This window comes from Callithrix jacchus, chromosome 16 (genome assembly GCF_049354715.1).
Source record: "Callithrix jacchus isolate 240 chromosome 16, calJac240_pri, whole genome shotgun sequence".
In the NCBI taxonomy this organism is placed as follows: domain Eukaryota; kingdom Metazoa; phylum Chordata; class Mammalia; order Primates; family Cebidae; genus Callithrix; species Callithrix jacchus.
Genome location: NC_133517.1, coordinates 77,609,626 through 77,629,136, shown reverse-complemented (window position 1 = coordinate 77,629,136; position 19,511 = coordinate 77,609,626). Strand labels below are relative to the sequence as shown.

Genomic DNA, 19,511 nt, shown 5'->3' with positions numbered 1-19,511 from the left:
GCCTGTAATACCAGCTACTTGGGAGGCTGAGGTGGGGGAATTGCTTGAACCCAGGATGGGGAGGTGTCAGTGAGCTGAGATGGCACTACTGCACTCCAGCCTGGGTGACAGACAGACTACGTCTCAAAAAAAAAAAATTTATTTTTCTTTTAATTTTTTGGAGATGGAGTCGCGTTCTATTGCCCAGGCTAAAGCGCAGTGGTATGATCACGGGTCACTACAACCTCCACCTCCAGATTTCCAGCGATTCTCCCACCTCAGCCTCCTGAGTAGCTGGGACTACAGGTGGGCACCACACCTAAGTAATTTTTGTATTTTTAGTAGAGGCCAACATTTCACCATGTTGGCCAGGCTGGTCTTGAATTCCTGCCTCGGTGGGCGGATGTTGAAATTACAGGTGTGAGACACTGCACCCAGCCAAAAATATTCTTACATATAATTATTTTCTACAAGTCAATTTCTAAATGACAGCATTAAGTTTTAGGAAAATATGTATGCAAAAGACTTATATTTTGAATAGTTTGTCTTTATTCATTTAGGCAGATATAATTCTAATATTTTATTTTATTTATTTATTTATTTATTTATTTTTTAGAGACGGGGTTTCACCATGTTGGCCAGGATGGTCTCGATCTCTTGACCTTGTGATCCACCCGCCTTGGCCTCCCAAAGTGCTGGGATTACAGGTGTGAGCCACCGCACCTGGTCCAATTCTAATATTTTAAACCTATCAGACAGAAACATCACTATGAATTTTAAACAAGATTTTTCAATCTACCCTAACTGAACAAGAAGCCAAATGCAGTGCTACCATTTATGCCTATAAGCATGCTTTACCAAAGTGTATCTTGCTTTACCCTATACCTTGCTATTGATATTTTTAGGGTATATAGAAATCATGCCTGAAAAAAATGAAATTATGATTAAACATGTTCAAGAATTTTATGGACCTGCTAAGATTTTAGCATACAGGAATCACAAAGATCTTTATAGAAACAATGAAATTATATCCTCTGCAGATGATTATCAAAGAAAATCACTGCTTTCTCTCATATATCTGAGAACATTAAGAATTCAACTACTCACTTATTATCATTAAAAGTAAATCAAAATCATTATTAAGTTGTTAAAATATAGGACAAATGGATTTAACAGTGAGAAAGGCAAGAGTCACTAAATGGAAAATGAACCTATTATCAAGTTTTTAAAAAAACACCTGGAAAACATTATTTCTGACCCAAATTTTGTCTGCATTTTCCTGGTTTTCATTTGCTCTGCCTTCAGATAATTTGCATCTAAAGAAATATATTTGGTGTTCTTATTTAACTTTCCTAAAATAATATAGAATCTACCATTTTAAGTTACTCATCACTAATCTGGATTCCTAAATTCAAACCAAAGTGAAATGATCACTACAGTGGAATAATTAAGATTAACCAATCAGCCGAGCACAGTGGAGCATGGTGGCACATGCCTGTAATCCCAGCTGTTTTGGGGGCTGAAGTAGGAGTATCACTCAAGCCCAAGAGTTTGAGGCCAGCCTGGGCAACACAGTGAGATCCCATCTTTATTTTTTAAAACAATGCACGCATGCATGCACACACACGCACACGCGCACACACACACACACACACACACAGAGATTTCATGTACTACAATATAAAACATCACTCAAAACAAGGAATTGATCACCAAATATATTATTTGCTTTAAAAATGTGGTTGATAATTCAACAAAACAGTGAAAATCTAACTTCTTTTTGACAATTATAAAATTATTCTGCCTATCTATTTTCAGGTCAAAACAGGTTTCTTTCAAAATAGTCCTGTTAATTTAAAGGCATTTGGCAAAAGCTTTCAAAGAATTGGCTACCAAATAAATTTAAAGACTACGTGAATTTTAATTCATTTTCAGAGATATTAAAAAATACATGCAATAGTCATCTTGTTTTCTTTCTGCTATACATAATCTCACCTTTGCAAGACAGAAGCAAGCTGACATTCTTACTCTATAGAAACACTGCTCTTGTTCTAATATATCAGTGAGTGCAAGCCGAGATGCTGGAGTAGGGAACTTTTCCAAAGCCAAAATGGATTCCTGCTGTGCAACAACATCTCTCTCATAGCGGAGTTGATACTGCCACATGAAATCAGCTTGCTCAAATTCTACCTTCCTCAGTACTGACATATCTGGGTCTATCCTTATCCATAGCAAAGGGGAATCGGCACTGAAAGAAAATGTAATTTTCTTTTTAATTTAGAAATAAATACAAAGCATTTATTAGCCAGGGTCCAAGATATAGTATTCAAGACTGCCCGAAGTTTTACTGTATTCATTTTTTTTAATTGCACTGACAAATTTCTCATTATGTTTAACATATCTCAACTTTCTCACAATGTCTGATCTATATCAATCTTGATAAAAAGATCTTCCAGAAAATATGAATCATCTTTTACAAAAGACATTGAATCTCTCATTTCCCATCTGAAATTATTTTGGTGATTTTGATTTGATTATATGATGCAAAAAAAAAAAGAAAAGATATAAATTTCTTAATTTGTTTAGCTGACTTAAAACTTTTTAAAAATACTAGACTCATGATCACCTTTTTCAAGCACGTTCTGAAATCATAACTTGGAGGCATATCACAAATTTATTTTCATGTACTTCTCAAAGTAACAAATATAGTTTAAAAAATCTAGTCAACGTCAACACCTTCATCAGAATACCACCTGTAATATTAATTCAATTCAGCACATATTATTGGCTATTTACTACAGGCAAGGTACTTGCTATTGAAAAATCAAAATTAACACTGATCTAAACCAGGTGCAGTGGCTTACACTTGTAATCCCAGCCCTTTGGGAGGCAGAGGTGGATGAATCACGTGAGGTCAGGAGTTCAAGACCAGCCTGGCCAACATGGCAAGACCCCATATTCTATTCACTAACAATACAGAAATTAGCCAGGTATGGCACCATGCAGCCAGGCATGCAGTGAGCCGAGACAGCACCACTGCACTCCGGCCTGGGCAACAAAGCAAGACTCTGTCTCAAAAAAAAATTAACACTGATCTTGAAGGCAAATGAACACAATCTGTATATAAACAGTAATAATAATCTATCAATCAAGTTAGTAAATAATTACAGAGATTTTATAAAAAATATACAGCTACAGACTGGGCAAAATTAGAAAGTTTGAGCTGTATACTATTTAAAATAAAACACTGTCAATCAATAAATATTATCACATAAAGTTTAGAACAGTGGTTTTTAAATTGTTTTGCAAGCATAGGGAGACTTAAGGCACCCCAGAGCTTTGTTCTAAAGACAAAGAATATCACCCGGGAGTTCATGAGAAATACAAACTATCAGGCCTCACTTGTGTAGTACTGGATCAGAAACTGCATTTTAGGACAGTCCCCAACTGATTCATATGCAGGTTATAGTTTGATGCCACTGCTCTAGATGCTACCAAGAGAGAACAAGAAATCTGCCTAGTCAAAGTTGTGCCCACCCCTCAACTATAATGCATTTCCTCTTAATTTCACCTAGGCCCTAGCAGACTTACTTTTATCTCTTTGATTAGTTATGATTTTACATAAAATTTGTTTTGAACATGGGGTTTCTATTAAATTGAAAACATTTTAGAGCACTCACTTGGAGAACAGTTATATGCTTTTACATATGCATAACAAATGAGACAAACGAGAATGCACAAAATATTATAACCTTCTATGTAAGTTAACTAACTTACTCCATTGCAGAAAGATCCATGTCAACTTCTTCTCCATTCATCAGTGGGATTTTTTTCTTTTTATTCCTACATTTAAGAAAAAGAAGGTTGGAAAATTGTGAGCCTTCTAATTCTGAATGGAGATTAACAGCAGTTAAAATTCAAATAAAGGATTTCACACAACTTAGAAAGCTATCCTTAGGAAAAACAGCTGTCAAATGTAACAAAATTTAAACAGAACAAAGTCTGTTTATTTTAAAGTTGGAGGAAATGAAGTAAATATCAAATTATTTTCCTGATCAAATGTTAACAAGAAGCATAAATATATAATACAATGTCTACCTAAAACATCTGTTTCAAGAACTGGTAGCTGCAATTTTATACAGAAAAGGAGGCAGAGGTTGCAGTGAGCTGAGATCACACCACTGCACTCCAGCCTGGCAACAGAGCCAGGCTCCGTCACACACACAAAAAAAAGAATTAAATAAATTTTAACATTTAGGTTTGAGAATCCTTATTTTGTTGGATGGTAGAGGCCGAGGGGCTAGAATGGAAGTTTGAGTTTTTGGTGCTAGAAAAAAATTCAAGACAAATAGCTCAGGTTCATCCTTATTGGTCTTGTTGGATTAATACCTACAGGAAATATTAGGAAAGTGATGATTGAAAGGAAAGAGCTGAATATGTTTTGCAAAGCCCCTGCACCTTGCTTACTATTTTTTTTTTCTCTATATCACCATGCCCCTTCAGAACCTTCTTGATGTCTTTCAAAGGCAAATTGCCACTTTTCTTTAATATATTTTTCATTAACCACTTACTTAAACAACAGTTAGTATGTACTCTGAAGAGTGAGAGAAGAGAACATTTCTGTATTTTGCTGCCTCCTGGGTTCAAGCAATTCCCCTGCCTCAGCCTCCCGAGTAGCTGGAATTACAGGTGTGCACCACCACACCTGGCTAATTTTTTGTATTTTAGTAGAGACAGGATTTCACCATGATGCCAGAATGGTCTCAATCTTCTAACCTAGTGATCTGCCCGCCTTGGCCTCCAAAACTGCTGGGATTACAGGTGTGAGCCACAGTGCTCAACCAAATATTGTTATTTAATTCTAAAGATAAAAATGTCATCAAGAAAGCAAGCAAACAAAGAATGTTTGGTAATACAAACTGGAAGTAAAATGAAGGAAAAAAGGTAACATGTTCTCTACCTAGAAAATTAGGGGTACACAGGCTGGCATGGTAGCTCATGCCTGTAATCCCAGCACTTGGGGGGCCGAGAAAGGCGGATCACCAGAGGTCAGGAGTTCAAGACCAGCTTGGCCAACATGGTGAAATCCTGTTTCTAATAAAAATACAAAAATTAGCTGGGCATGGTGGCAGTCGCCTGTAACCCCAGCTACTTAGGAGACTGAGGCAGAAGAATTGCTTGAACTGGCAGGCAGAGGTTGCAGCAAGCTGAGATAGCATCACTGTACTCCAGCCTGGGTAAAAGAGCAAGACTCTGTCTAAAAAATTAGGTATACAATATAATTCTTATTTTGGCATTTTAGTCTGTGAGATTTGTAGTTTAACTTTCAGTTTATAGTTATTATTTAATGCCTACCTTCTGCTTTTGGAATGGCAGGGTATATCATGTTTAAGGCTGTTTTCTTCAATTTGCAATGTATGATTGAAGGATCCATCTAACTCCTGCACTGTCACTTTAAGTGGTCCCTTTAAAAACGACAACATAGTGTTCAGAGATGTGTTTAAAAAAAATATATCAATATGTATGCTTGTGTGTACAGAGAAATATAGATCAAGATATAAAATCATTACACAAAATAAGTATCTCCAGATCTAGATAGGTAACAGGTGCTTAAGGGGGCAATGGAAGATTCTGAGTCGCCTGAAATCTCTGTACCTCGTCTTTTCTTCTTTGACAAAGTCCATGTTTTCTCAATTAATTCTCTGCAAACAAAATCTCATTAATTTCTAACTAGTAACCCACCCCTAAGTTCCTCTTATATTGCAACTGAGGTGAGAGCAGTACAAAAGCCATTTTGGAAAAACACTTACCACATATTTCTGAGTTCCAGGAGATGTATAGTCCTGTTTTATTTCCAATTCCAAGACATTTCGTTTTCTATTAAATGCAAAACTTCCATAAAACTTTACCACTCCACTCTGATCTCTGAAGAATTGTAAAGGAAATTTTACATACTGAAATGAATGTGTACGAAACAAGTAATTCATCATGGTATTGATAAATTTTCAAATGCACTCCCACCAGTTCAAAGATTGAGAGCACACTCTACAGTAAACCAGGTGGCAAAGTATTCAAAATTCTTGTGAAAAATGCTTTCCCAGATTTAAATATAATTTCTGAAACACTGACAAATTTGTGTTTTGAAAGAAGCAGAACCATTATACAAGGTTATTAATATAATGGTGCTTTGAAATAAAAAATGCACTAACTGCAAAATTCCAAGATGCCACTCAAATTGTGCCAATCCCAACCACATCCACAAGTCAGCAAACTGCTGCACCTCACAAGTAATCCTACAGGCCTGTCTGGTAGATTACTTACCTATACTACCATCAAACCAACTTTTTTACTCACATACTCTTTCTTCACTAGAAAGTACTTTAAAATATGCCAAACTTTACAAATATAAAAATTCATGTGTGTACCTTATTGTCTAGTAGGCATCTTAGATGAAACAATCTACAGTTCATCATTATTTCTACCACTGTTTAGAAATATAAACAGTTCATACTCCCTTTAGGCCCCCTGAAGTCTCTCTTCTTCCATCTTCCCCCTGCACACATACCTTATTCCTTCCCCACTTTGCTGAACTGTTATTAAAAGGATACACCCACTGCTTTATTAATGGCTGAATATCTTTGCCAGAGACATTTGAAATGGATTTCAAAAACCCAGACGTGGAAACCAACATCTGACTCCACATATGTGACTGGAACTTCTGAGATGAAGCAGTACTAGCCAGACTTAGCAGTTTATTGAAAACCTATAAGAATAAAATTATCATTTAGTAAGTTCCTATAACACATTCCTTCCATTTACATAGAATACTTACTTTGCACTGTTATCTTTATTGTAGTCAATTATAGAAGATAATAATTTCACTACTTATTACATGTATTATTCTAAAGACTACCAGCAAGAGAAATATGCAGACATAAGCAGCCAGAATACAAAACCATTCTTCATATAAACATTACTGAATGCTAATGATGTACTGAATAAATAATACTGTTTATTAAGAATTATAGTAAGAATAATATATAATACCTATAATTGACTGTGCCATGAGTTTACACAGAAACTAGAAATCAAGAAGCTCATCAGGATTTATACACTCCAAAGCTTTAGTAGCTCTTTATGGACCATCTCTCATTTAATGTTTCTGTTCTTTAGGCTGGGTGCAGTGGCTCATGCCTATAATCCTAGCACTTTGAGAGACAACAGTAGGTGGGTAGCTTGAGCCCAGGAGTTGGAGACCAGACTAGGCAACATGGCAAAACTCCCATCTCTACAAACAATACAAAAATTAGCTGGGTGTGATGGTGCATGCTTGCAGTTCCAGCAACTCCGAAGGCTGAGAGAGATGAGAGGATCCCTTGAGCCCGGGAGGTCAGAGCTGCAGTGAGCAGTGATTGCAGCACTGCATTCTCAGCCTGCGTGACAAGAGTGAGACCCTATCTCAAAAAAAAAAAAAGGGCTGGGCGCGGTGGCTCACGCCTGTAATCCCAACACTTTGGGAGGCCGAGGAGGCTGGATCACGAGGTCAAGAGATCGAGACCATCCTGGTCAAGAAGGTGAAACCCCATCTCTACTAAAAATACAAAAATTAGCTGGGCATAGTGGTGCGTGCCTGTAGTCCCAGCTACGCGGGAGGCTGAGGCAGGAGAATTGCTTGAACCCAGAAGGCGGAGGTTGCGGTGAGCCGAGATCGTGCCATTGCACTCCAGTCTGGGTAACAACAGCGAAACTCCATCTCAAAAAAAAAAGGCAAGGTGAAGAACAGAAAGATTAAAGAAACTTAACTTTACAGCAAACTTAAAATGCTTTTAAAAATTATTATTTTTTTACCTGCCTCTAAGAATGTTGTCAAAGAAAAAAAATGACTGAACATTTGGTTTCCATTCTCAGCTACTAAATTCCAACTATTCACACTAAAACTCATTTAAAATACATCACAAAATTTAGCAATTGCAAAAATAAACATCATTTATATTAGTTTACTTTTTTCTGTTGAAAAAAGTTTACAGTGGCATTTCATCCTTAATATAATTCAGAACACATTTCATATGCATAAGTATGTTTTACATTCATCCCCATGATTTTAATTTTTTTTCTTCTCTTGAGACAGTCTCGCTCTGTCACCCAGGGTTGTGTGAAGTGGCACCATAATGGCTCACTGCAGCTTCAACCTCCTGGACTCAAGCAATCTCCTGTCTCCTCCTCCCAAGAAGCTGGGACTACAGAATCATGCCACTATGCCTGGCTTCTTAAAAAAATATTTTTTTGAGATGCTGCCCAGGCTGGTCTCAAACCCCTGTCCTCAAGCAGTCATCCTACCTCAGCATCCCAAAGTGCTGGGATTATAGGCATGAGCTACCAAGCCCAGCCACCATATTCTAATTACATCTTCATAAAAATCATGTGCTAAGTTGTTCTGCTATTGATACTCATTCTATATCTGAGGAAATGCAAATATAAAGCACAGGTTACTTAGTGGACAAACAGAACTACACATCCAGATGTCCTAACTCCTATTCTACAGAAACGTATTCAGAATATACACATACAGATCTTTACTTACCATTGTTAAGTTCTTAACTTTAATACTTACTTGTAGCATAAATTCCATACTGATCCTATTTTCAATCAATCTCATCACAAGGTGAGCTTTACACTGAAACATAGTATAGTATTCCCAGGACAGTGTATGTGGATGCTTTATTGAAAAGTGTAGATGGGAAGCCGGACTAAAAAAATAAGCACATTTACCTAATATAACAAATTTGACTATTAAATAAACAATACATTTCATGACCACATCAAGAAAATACATTAAAAACATCATGAGAATATATAAGCAATTTCCTTAGTACTAAGAAACATCTAAAAATAAACTTACCTGGAAGAAAATTATGAAATTTTACTTAAGGAAAATCTGAATAAATGGAAACAAATACCAAGCTCCTAGATGAGAAGATACAATACTGTAAATACTTCCATTCTCCCAAATCCATTGATATAATCAACGCAATTCCAATCAATATCCCAACATCGTAGCATGCACAAAAATATAGTCAAGACAGATTATATATGTAAAATAAAGACAACTCCAAAAGTACTAAAAGAAATGAAAGAAAAAATTTCTCTTTATAATTTTGGGATGGGAAACATTTTCCTAAGGAAAAATATAAAATCTGGAAGACATAAAGATCAGAATGACTATGTAAAAATTTAAAAATTTTGACATAATGAAAAGGATCATAAGTAAATTTAGAGATACAGTCTAGAAAATATTTATAACATACATGAACCTTTAAGTTGTTTACAAATTCACTAAACCAAATAATGCAATGGTGAATATCTTTTTACCAATGTGCAAATATTTCTGTATGATAAATGCCTAGAAGAATTTCTTTTTCTTTTTTTTTCTTTTTCACAGCAGTCGGTCCTTTGGAGAATTTCTTTTTTTTTGAGACTGAGTCTCACTCTTGTCATCCAGGCTGGAGTGCAGTGGCATAATCTCAGCTCACTACTACCTCCGCCTCCCAGGTTCAAGCAATTCTCTTGCCTCAGCCTCCTGAGAAGCTGGGACTACAGCCACCTGCCACCAAACGTGGCTAATTTTTGTTTTCTCTTAGTAGAGATGGGGTTTCGCCGTGTTGGCCAGGTAGTCTCAAACTCCTGACCTCCGGTGATCTGCCTGCCTCAGCCTCCCAAAGTGCTAGGATTACAGGCATGAGCCATTGCACCTGGCCACAAGAATTTCTCTATGACCACATACCTACAAGAACTGTTGGATCTAAAAATTACCCATTCTACAATTCTGATTAGTACCACACTAAATTACCCTTCAGAAATATTGTATCAAACTATACCCTGACAGTGTATGAGTGGTGCTATGGTTTGTTTGAATGATGCTGCTCCCTCCAAAATTCAAGTTGAAACTTAAACCCCAATGCAACAGTCTTAAGAGGTGTGGCCTTTGGGAGGTGATTAAGTCATTAGGGATCTACCCTCATGAATGGGATTAGCAACCTCATAAAAAGGCTGCAGGTTGAAGGAGTGTTCTTTTGCCCTGCCATCCCTTCTACCTTGTAGAGGCACAACATTCTACCCCACTGGAGGATGCAGCAACTAGGTGCCATCTTGGATGCAGAGAGCAGCCTCCTGGTGCCTCAATCTTGAACTTGCCAGCCTCCAGAACAAGAAGTAAATTTCTGTGGTACTTTGTTATAGTAGCATAAACAAACTATGGCAAGTGGTATTACACATCTTCAAAATGTGGCATATTGATTGAGGTAAGAGGATTGCTTGAGCCCAAGACTTTGAGATTAGCCTGGGTGACAATGTGAGACCCCATCAAAAAAATTTTTTCTTAATGTGGCATATTAAAACTTAAAATACTTTAATGAATCTGATATTTTTAAAATTATTTTTAGATTTTACTTGTTACTTTCAACCTTATGAGCTTATGAGTTTGTAAGCTTTAGCAAAGAATAGCAATGAGAAAGGTTAAATAAATTCTGAGGTACAATGAAATACTATTTAGCTCTTAAATGGAATGATTTTTACATGTAGTCGTTTATAATATCATCTCTGAACAGTAAACATACTTATCCTTCTCTTTTCCTCCACCGAATATGGGATGTAGTAAAACTCCACCAGTTTTCAGTTCATATGTCACTATTTTGTCTAGCTCCTAAAAAATATATAAAAATAGAAGTCAGTAAAATTTGTGAAGTAAAATTATTTTACATATCAAATTTTAGAATTAAACTGTGAATTTTCATTTCCTAAAATCAGAATGTAAATTTCTTAAAATAAGTGAAATGCAGTTAAAGAGTAGTTTCTGTTCTTAAAAATAGAGCAGGCTACACAGCTGGCAGAATGACAAAAGCCAAAGACTTGTCTGCTTTGTGACTTCAGGGCTGGGCAGCAGCCTGGCAACTTTTTCTTATGGCTGTTCTCGATCTCTTTGAGCTGTCTCCCAAGTTTATTTTTCCCTTCTCTGTATTTTGCTTTAGGGAATTTAGGCAAGTAAAAAGGAATGAGAATAAATTATGTCAGGAATCCATTATTTTAAAACTTCAGTCTTCTCTAACATGACATAAACTGAAGTTTAAAAAAAAAGCGTTCTGTTTTTTAACAGAAAAAAAAGGAGGGCAGTTCTTTTGTTTTGAGACAGGGTTTCACTCTGTCACCCAGACTGGAGTGCAGTGCCTGATTATGGCTCACTGCAGCCTTTGACCTCCTGGGCTTAGGTGATCCTCCCACCTCAGCCTCCCAAGAAGCTGGAACTACAGGCACTGGCCATCATGCCTGATTAATTTAAAAATAAAAAAAAAAAGCATAAGTGAAAAAAAGACACCACTACAATTATGCTGGAAACTCATGACTAGTTTAACTAATACAGATGTAGTACAGAAAAGTGGCAAACAGCATAGTGAAGCAATTAAAAGCCAAGTTGGAATCCTGGGTCTACTACTTACTAGCTGTGCACTTTGACGAAATAATTTAACCTTTCTTTCTGTGCCTCAGTTTCTTCATCTATAAAATGGAAATGATAGCAAAGTAGTTAGGAGAATTAAGATCATTAATATTTCTTTTTTTTTTTTCAGGGTGGAGTCTTGCTGTGTCACCCAGGCTGGAGTGCAGTGGCATGATCTTGGCTCACTGCAACCTCCGCCTCCCGGATTCAAGCCATTCTCCTGCCTCAGCCTCCTGAGTAGCCGGGATTACAGGCACATGCCACCATGCCCGGCTAATTTTTGTATTCTTAGCAGAGACTGGGTTTCACCATGTTGAGCAGGCTTGTCTCGAACCCTTGACTTCATGATCCCAACAATAATCCAAAATGTTGGGATTACAGGAGTGAACCACCAGCCCAAGATCATTAATATTTATAAAATGTTTTTAACAGTGCCTGAAACATTTTAAGTGTGTTATTTTGTTCTTCTTAATAGTTTCTGAAATGATGAACAGACTCCTCCAGTTCTAGATGTGTAAGTACGAATACATTAGTAGTTAAAATCTTTGAAAAATAACTTTTTGGCTTACTTGAGTTTATTCTTGGGTGATAATAATATGTAAAGTAAGAATAAGGGGAAGATAATAAGGTTTGTTTACTGAAGATATTAAAGGCTGCGATGTTTCTACCTGAGAATGAAGACACTAAGCATGATATGATTAAAATGTTTATATATATGACCAGAATATGCTAAGTAAAATACAACAAGAGTAGTTTCTTTTGGCCAAATCTATAAATTGTAAAAAAAAAAAAAAAAAAAAGAAGACATGACAATGACAACATAAATGCATTCAAGGCCTAACCAGAATATAATAAGCAGTTAATATGTGCAAAGCATCATGCACATTACATGTATGATGTCTAACAATCACTGCCCATGGGCAGACACTACTATTGCATTCCTTATACAGATGAGACTTTAAAAGATTAAGGTCCAAAGCTAAACAAATTTAGGAAGCACAGTTATAAATGAATACCATAAGAAGCTGGGACATACCTAATGACCAATCTCATGTTTAAGGAACTTAAATATTCTCTTCCTTAGGGGAAAAAAAGTCTTTAGGGGCCAATGTTGACAATGGAGATTAGATTAAATAGACAATTCATCTTTCTCAGTAAACTGATTCCCATTTTGCTGGGAAAAATTAGGGATTTTCAAGTAGTATTTTAAAAGTATTTTACAATCATTAAAAACGGAGGGGCTGGGCATGGTGGCTCATGGCTGTAATCCCAGCACTTTGGAAGGTTGAGGTGGGTGGATCACCTGAGGTCAGGAGTTCGAGACCAGTCTGGCCAACATGGTGAAACCCTGTCTCTACTAGGTAATAAAAAAAATTCCTGGGTGTGGTGGCACATGCCTGTAGTCCCAGCTACTCTGGAGGCTGAGGCAGGAGAACCCTGGAACCCAGGTGGGGGAGGTTGTACTTAGACCAGATCGTGCCACTGTACTCCAGCCTGGGCAACATAGCGAGACTCCATCTCAAAAACAAAAACCATAAAACAAAAAAATGGAGGACATGAGACTTGGAAATCAGGAGAACACTAAAGTCTTACTGACGTCTAAGTGGGTAAGGGATCTAGCTTTATTACCTCTTTAATCCAATGGCGGTACTCATTAACACCAAAAGTTTTTTTCATCCAAAGTCCATAGATATAGCCTGAAATTCCCTTCAGCACCCATTCATCAGACCTAAGCAAAAAGTCAAAGTATAAGTTACTTTTCATCATAAAAACGCTTCAGATAATGTCTAAGAGGATGATGGAATAAGTGTACTGTGTATTTCTCTGCCCTCATAAAGAAAATGAAAATTACTAACAAATCATCAGGTTTCCCAACTTCCTCTGGCTGAGTTCTACTTGCCCATTCATTACACCTTATTCACACTTGCTTTACCTTTGAGACCGCTTTACAGTCTTGCTTCAGTTATAAATTACCAGAGGACAGGCTCTACTCTGACAGTGCTGCTTCCCTCCTGCCCAACTCTGTTCTTAATGTCTCTGTCTCTAAGGAAATACTTGTTCAGAGCAAGGACTATACTGTTCAATTCTAAAAGTCTACATGCTATTATTGTCAATCCTATGCATTATGCCAATACCAATGCCATTCTAAAACCTAAAGTTTAATTGCTTCATTCATTTTTTTTGGTTTCTCTAGGAAAAAAAATCACAATTAACATCACTTACTCATTTATTCATTTGTATATTCAAATCCATCTACCCATCCACCCACCCATCCATCCATCCATAATATTTTGCCTAGTATGTTCCAAGCACTATTCTTTAATGAAACTTCTATGTGTAGCTTTAGGAAAATTACAAATAAGAGATCTACCTTTAGCCTCTGCCCTCTCCCCTCCAGCAAGCAAAAAAAAAAAAAACCAAGATTTACATACTGTGTATGGTACAGAGTGTTCACAACTATAATTTATAATCTTAATTTTTGTGTTTTTTTCAAAATCATCTTGCGTTAATAAAACAGAAAAGAAAAAATTTATTCCTTTCATTTCTTTCAACAAACTGGTACAAAGCTGAGCATTAGTAGGCAAATCCCTAAATAATTATTTGCACTATTTTGCTCCCCTTAATAACTACTATTTCCAATTGCTTTGAACATTAATATTAAAATTCTAATTACGGTCTTCTGTACATTTAAGTTCTTGTATTTATAGTATTCATTCAGTTCTTTAAGAGATTGTTTTACCAAAATCTTACCTTATAAACTGCAGAAGTGATTATATTAATTTCATGGCCAAAAAGTTAGCATGAAACTTAAGATCATCCTTTTTCTTTAAATACATATAAAACAGTGTCTTTTAAATTAGCTATCTGCAATTAGGGCAAAGTTCAGCTTAAATGCAGGAAAAGAAAAGAAAAATAGAGTTGATTCTTTTCTCAGCATGAAATTTCAGGTTACTCACCAAGACATTCTAGATATAAAACATCCAAAAAACTGCTGGGCCAAGGACTGGGCTAAACACCTTCTAGTCAAAGGTGTCTCATCTATAATCATGGCACTGTGTAAAAGATTTGTGCTGGAATTTAAAAAAGAAAGCTCATTATAACCAAGAAATACTTATTCAGTAAAAATAAAATAAGTCCACTTTTAAAATAATAGAAGTTAGATATAAAATAGAAAAAAAAATTCTCCCAAAGAGCTTTCTAATCTTTTCAAAATTTAGCTAAAATTCATCATTAGTAATTTTTGCTTAAAGCAAGGAGCACGTTTTTCCACTGATGATATCAGTAAATTTCTGACAATTTCTAATAATATCAGTAAATTTTTAAATAGTGTCAGAAAAAAATTCATACTAGTTAATCATACAATGATTTGTATAATTTTTTAACAATTTATGAAAACAAGACTAAAACAGGGAAAATATTAATTCTGGATAATAATGAGCCTTTTGAGTTCCCTTAAAATTTTTGTCTTGTTTTTCTACATTCTTAAATTTTAAAAACCAACCAAATTTTCTATAAAACCAACCAAATCTAAATTACAGGAAAGTTCAAAACTTCTCTTAAAAGTGACCACAAAATCAGTAACTTTCCTTCATATCATTACCTTAATTTAGGCATTTCAAATGTGAACAGATACCAACCTAAAAATGCTCATGGAAGCATAAGCAGCCACTTCAACATAAGCCTCATCAATGAATACAGTCTTAAAACAGGAATATGGGTATCGACATGTAAGAATTTCTTCATAAAATTCAAAGACTTCATGAAGGTACGATGTGGTATGTTTAAGCAATGGAAGAAGTTGGGGCAAACAAAAATGAGTAACCTGAAAAGAAGCAGCAAGGAGGATCATCTAAATCAAAGAGTTGACTTTAATATTGTAAATTTCCTAAATATCTCAATTATAAATAAATATTCTCAAAAATTTATTCTTTAATAATTTCAAGACGCTGAAAGAAAATGTTGTGAAATTAGTGATTACTTTTACTGATCACATTTATAAAATATTCATTATACTTAAAAATTAAATTCATGGTGGATTATAAGTCTGTGGAAGGCTTAGACCTACTAAAATATAACTCTGGTTCCAAATTCAATTAAAATTTCTTCTCAAATGTACACATCACAAGAAAGATTTAAATTTCAAAGGCTTATTATAAACCTACCTCTTATTCATAAATATCAAACCAAGTGAATAATTCATGTTAATACTACCTTACTAACAGTTAATGTTAATCATATTATCTGCATATAAAAAATAATTACTGTAGTCCCCCTCTGATATTTCAATCACATATCAAAAGCTGCAGAAAAGCTTAATGGTAGTTAGGATATTTATAAAAAAATCCCTGCAAAAGAAATAGTAACTCTGGTTTTTTTTATAAGGCTACATCTCACTTTGGTCACACAAATATCATAATATGCTATCTCTTATTATGATCTGTGCCAAGTGAATGCCATCAACAGTAACATAGATCACTGACTACAACAACCTTGTAAGGTTTCATGCAGGAGCGTGAAGGTATGGTAATCTTTTTGAGTTCAACAGAAGTTTGACAGGAAACTTTTGGTATAGGAAAAGAGAACATCCCAGAGTTGAAGATGAGAAGAAAACAGGTATGATCGGAGAAATATAAGTAAGCTATTTGGATTATAACATATATGAGGGTCAAATTACAGAAGATCTTGAAAGCCATGCTAAAGATTTCTAATTACTGCAGAATTAAAAAGGTAAGGGAAGTTTTTAGTGGATCATCAAAAGTATTCTTCTAATAACATTTAAAAAGAACAGATGAGAGGCTCCCGTAAGAGTGGTGAAAAGCATCTATGCATTATTAATGATCAGAGCCCAAAACTGTATCATGATTAACACTCCCTTTGTACTCAAATAAAAATACTATTCATAAAAAAAGGATTCATTTTTAGACAAACCTACATGACAGCAAATTTACTGCTAATGCAGATAACAACTCATGTATTTGACACAGAGAAAGCCTAAAGTCATAACAAAATAATTCCAAATCATAACAAAATATAACAAAATAATTTTTGACTGTCATTTGCCTTGTTTCTATTCAATAGCTCAGAGTAGAAAGATAAATCTTCTCAAATACAAAATAGGTACTGATCAAACATTGATTTTAAAATTGATCATTTACCAAAGACAATAAAGTTCACTGCCAATCGTATCAGTGGACAAATCTTTAAAAAGAGTCATTGTCAAGACAACATAAGCAAAACCATCACAAAATATCCTGAATCTTTTCCATGAGTGATTTTACAAATCCTGTGAATTTCAGCAAAGTAAATATAAATGGCAAACTGAGGAGCTCACCAAAAGCCTGCTGCCCTCAATTTTTCTTCACATGACTAGAAGAAATGCTGTTGAGATATACATAGTGAAATTATATGTATTTTTTTTAAAAACTTAAGTTGAAGACTAAGAGTTAACAACTAATAAATCGTTTTCTAGTCAGCATAAGTCTCATGCTTGGGGAGGCCTAAAATTACTGTTTGGCCTGTCAACTGATAAATGAATTGTAATAAGATATGTGCTGGGAAGAAACTAGTCTTCATGAGTTTGCTAACCAGATTTCTAACTCTGTCTATTTTCCTCTGTATATGTTGAGTAAGAATAAATCTTGCTCTTAAATTTTGAATTTATAATACTTTAGACTCCAGAGATGAAACCATAGCATTCAAAAACATGCTAAACAAAAAGAGATGACATTAGTAATGAACACAATTAATTACAGAAATCAACCTATACTCTAAATCAAGATATAACTGAAGCACTTTTGAAATGCTAAGCCCCCTGTTGGAAAATAATCTAAAATTTAAATACAACATTTGGAAAGAAATTCATTCAGTAATTCACATCACTAAATCTATCAGATACAGAAACATTTTCTCTCTAGTCATATTCTTGATAGTTAAAAGCTGTCTTTTTAATATTGAGACATAAAAGTGTGTAAGACATTATCTCTGGTTAGAAGAGTTATTAAGAGTGAAGACTTAATATTTCATTAACATCTATCTTTTTAAAAGCAGTAAAAGGACAGGAGGAGAGAAAGAGGGGAGAGCTCTAACTTACCTCATGCATGTATGGATCTACAAGTATTTCAAATGGTCCAATGGCCAAAGAGATATTTGATGCTGCAGTAGGAATGGTAAGCATATAATGGAAAGTTTTCTTCCTCATATCATGGGTATACACTGTCTCCACCAAATCTCCATTAGAAACAGCAACCATTGCAGCATCTACTGTAAATTCTAATTTCCATGTACACAATTCAGAGTATGAATCAACACAAGGGAACCAAAATCTAGAAAAAAGATTGACAGAATAGAAAATGCATTGAGAATGTCCTCTACATTGTTTACCCCACATGTAAGTTCATTTTCTAGAAAATGAACAACAAAAAAAAACACTTCAGCTATTTGGCTACTGAAGCTTTTTACTATAAAACCTGAAAAAAATCTGATAAAATAAAATCTGTTACCAAATACTATTTGGCAACATTAAAAATATATATTACATAGTACCACCAGTTCAAACCCTAAAAAAAGTTAAGCAATTCTTAGTTTCCAATGTTTTAAAAAATAATTTTAACTTGTATATGCACACTAGTCAGTTTTTATGCAGCATTTATTTTCAGAAACTAAAAAAGAATTACTGTAAAAAGTTTTCTAAAAATAATATTCAGAATTTATTCCATTCAATTATAAAACTGTTTTTTTGAAGTATGTAACACGTTGTATAAATTCAAATGAGTGCTGGTAAAAGATATAAAATTTATAGTCAGTTTTCATCAATTCAGGTAAGGTGTTATGGGACAGGGTAAGTACTCAGTATTGAGGCATAAAAGTGTATAAGACATGGCCGGGCGCGGTGGCTCAAGCCTGTAATCCCAGCACTTTGGGAGGCCGAGGCGGGTGGATCATGAGGTCAAGAGATCGAGACCATCTTGGTCAACATGGTGAGACCCCATCTCTACTAAAAATACAAAAAATTAGCTGGGCATTGTGGTGCGTGCCTGTAATCCCAGATACTCGGGAGGCTGAGGCAGGAGAATTGCCTGAACCCAGGAGGCAGAGGTTGTGGTGAGCCGAGATCGCGCCATTGCACTCCAGCCTGGGTCACAAGAGCGAAACTCCGTCTCAAAAAAAAAAAGAAAAAGTGTATAAGACATTACCTCTGGTTTAGAGGAGTTATTATAATAACCTGAGGAGAGCTCAGGTGCAGTGGCTCACATTGTAATCCCAGCACTTTAGGGGGCCAAGGCAAGTGGATCATCTGAGGTCAGGAGTTTGAAACCAGCCTGGGCAATGTGATGAAACCCTGTCTCTACTAAAAATCCAAAATTCACCAGGCATGGTGGCGTGTGCCTGCAGTCCCAGCTACGTGGGAGGCTGAAGCAGGAGGATCACTTGAACCTACAAGGTGGAGGTTGTAGTGAGCCAAGATTGTGCTGCTGCACTCCAGCCTGGGCGACAGGCCGTCCCTACTAAAGTCATGGTGAAACCCCATCTCTACTAAAAATATGTAATTAGCCAAGTGTGGTGGCACACACCTAATGACTCAACTACTCAGGAGGCTAGGCAGGAGAATCACTTAAACCCAGAGGTTTAAGTTGCAGTGAGCCAAGACTGTACCACTCCACTCCAGCCTGGCCAATAGAGTGAGACTGTTTAAAAAAAAAAAAAATTAGCTGAGTTGAGTAGCAGAATGTGGACTGGGGAAGTAGAGAATGAAAGCAGGTGAAAGGAGGTCTCTGTGATGCCTGCAATATTCTTTGTCTCTAAGTGTAAATTGTTCACTTATGAAAATTCATAGAGCTTTATACTTTGTACAATTTTCTGCATGTATGTTTTACTTCAATATAAAGTTTTTAAAAAAGAAGGAAAATCAAGTGAGATGATTATTTTACAACAGTAGACATGAAAATGAGAGAAGAAGGGAGATTTAAGACTGAGCAGGGGGGAGGGCCAGGCTAGGTGGCTCATGTCTGTAATCCCAGCACTTTGGGAGGCCGAGGTGGGCAGA

General features: G+C 35.7%; 1 protein-coding gene across 4 annotated transcripts in view; it reads right to left on the bottom strand.

Annotated features, from left to right (window-relative positions):
- Positions 1-19,511, bottom strand: part of TAF2 (TATA-box binding protein associated factor 2) — an 85,785-nt gene that overhangs the window by 47,755 nt on the left and 18,519 nt on the right. For all 4 annotated transcript variants that reach the window (XM_008983316.5, XM_002759265.6, XM_054246789.2 and 1 more), the window contains exons 6-16: positions 17,559-17,790; positions 15,106-15,290; positions 14,425-14,538; positions 13,097-13,196; positions 10,593-10,678; positions 8,591-8,726; positions 6,588-6,742; positions 5,790-5,904; positions 5,335-5,444; positions 3,757-3,822; positions 1,975-2,227 (exon numbers count right to left, since the gene is read on the bottom strand). In XM_008983316.5, the coding sequence (XP_008981564.1) occupies positions 1,975-2,227; positions 3,757-3,822; positions 5,335-5,444; positions 5,790-5,904; positions 6,588-6,742; positions 8,591-8,726; positions 10,593-10,678; positions 13,097-13,196; positions 14,425-14,538; positions 15,106-15,290; positions 17,559-17,790 (1,552 nt within the window). The remainder of the gene's footprint in view (positions 1-1,974; positions 2,228-3,756; positions 3,823-5,334; positions 5,445-5,789; positions 5,905-6,587; positions 6,743-8,590; positions 8,727-10,592; positions 10,679-13,096; positions 13,197-14,424; positions 14,539-15,105; positions 15,291-17,558; positions 17,791-19,511) is intronic.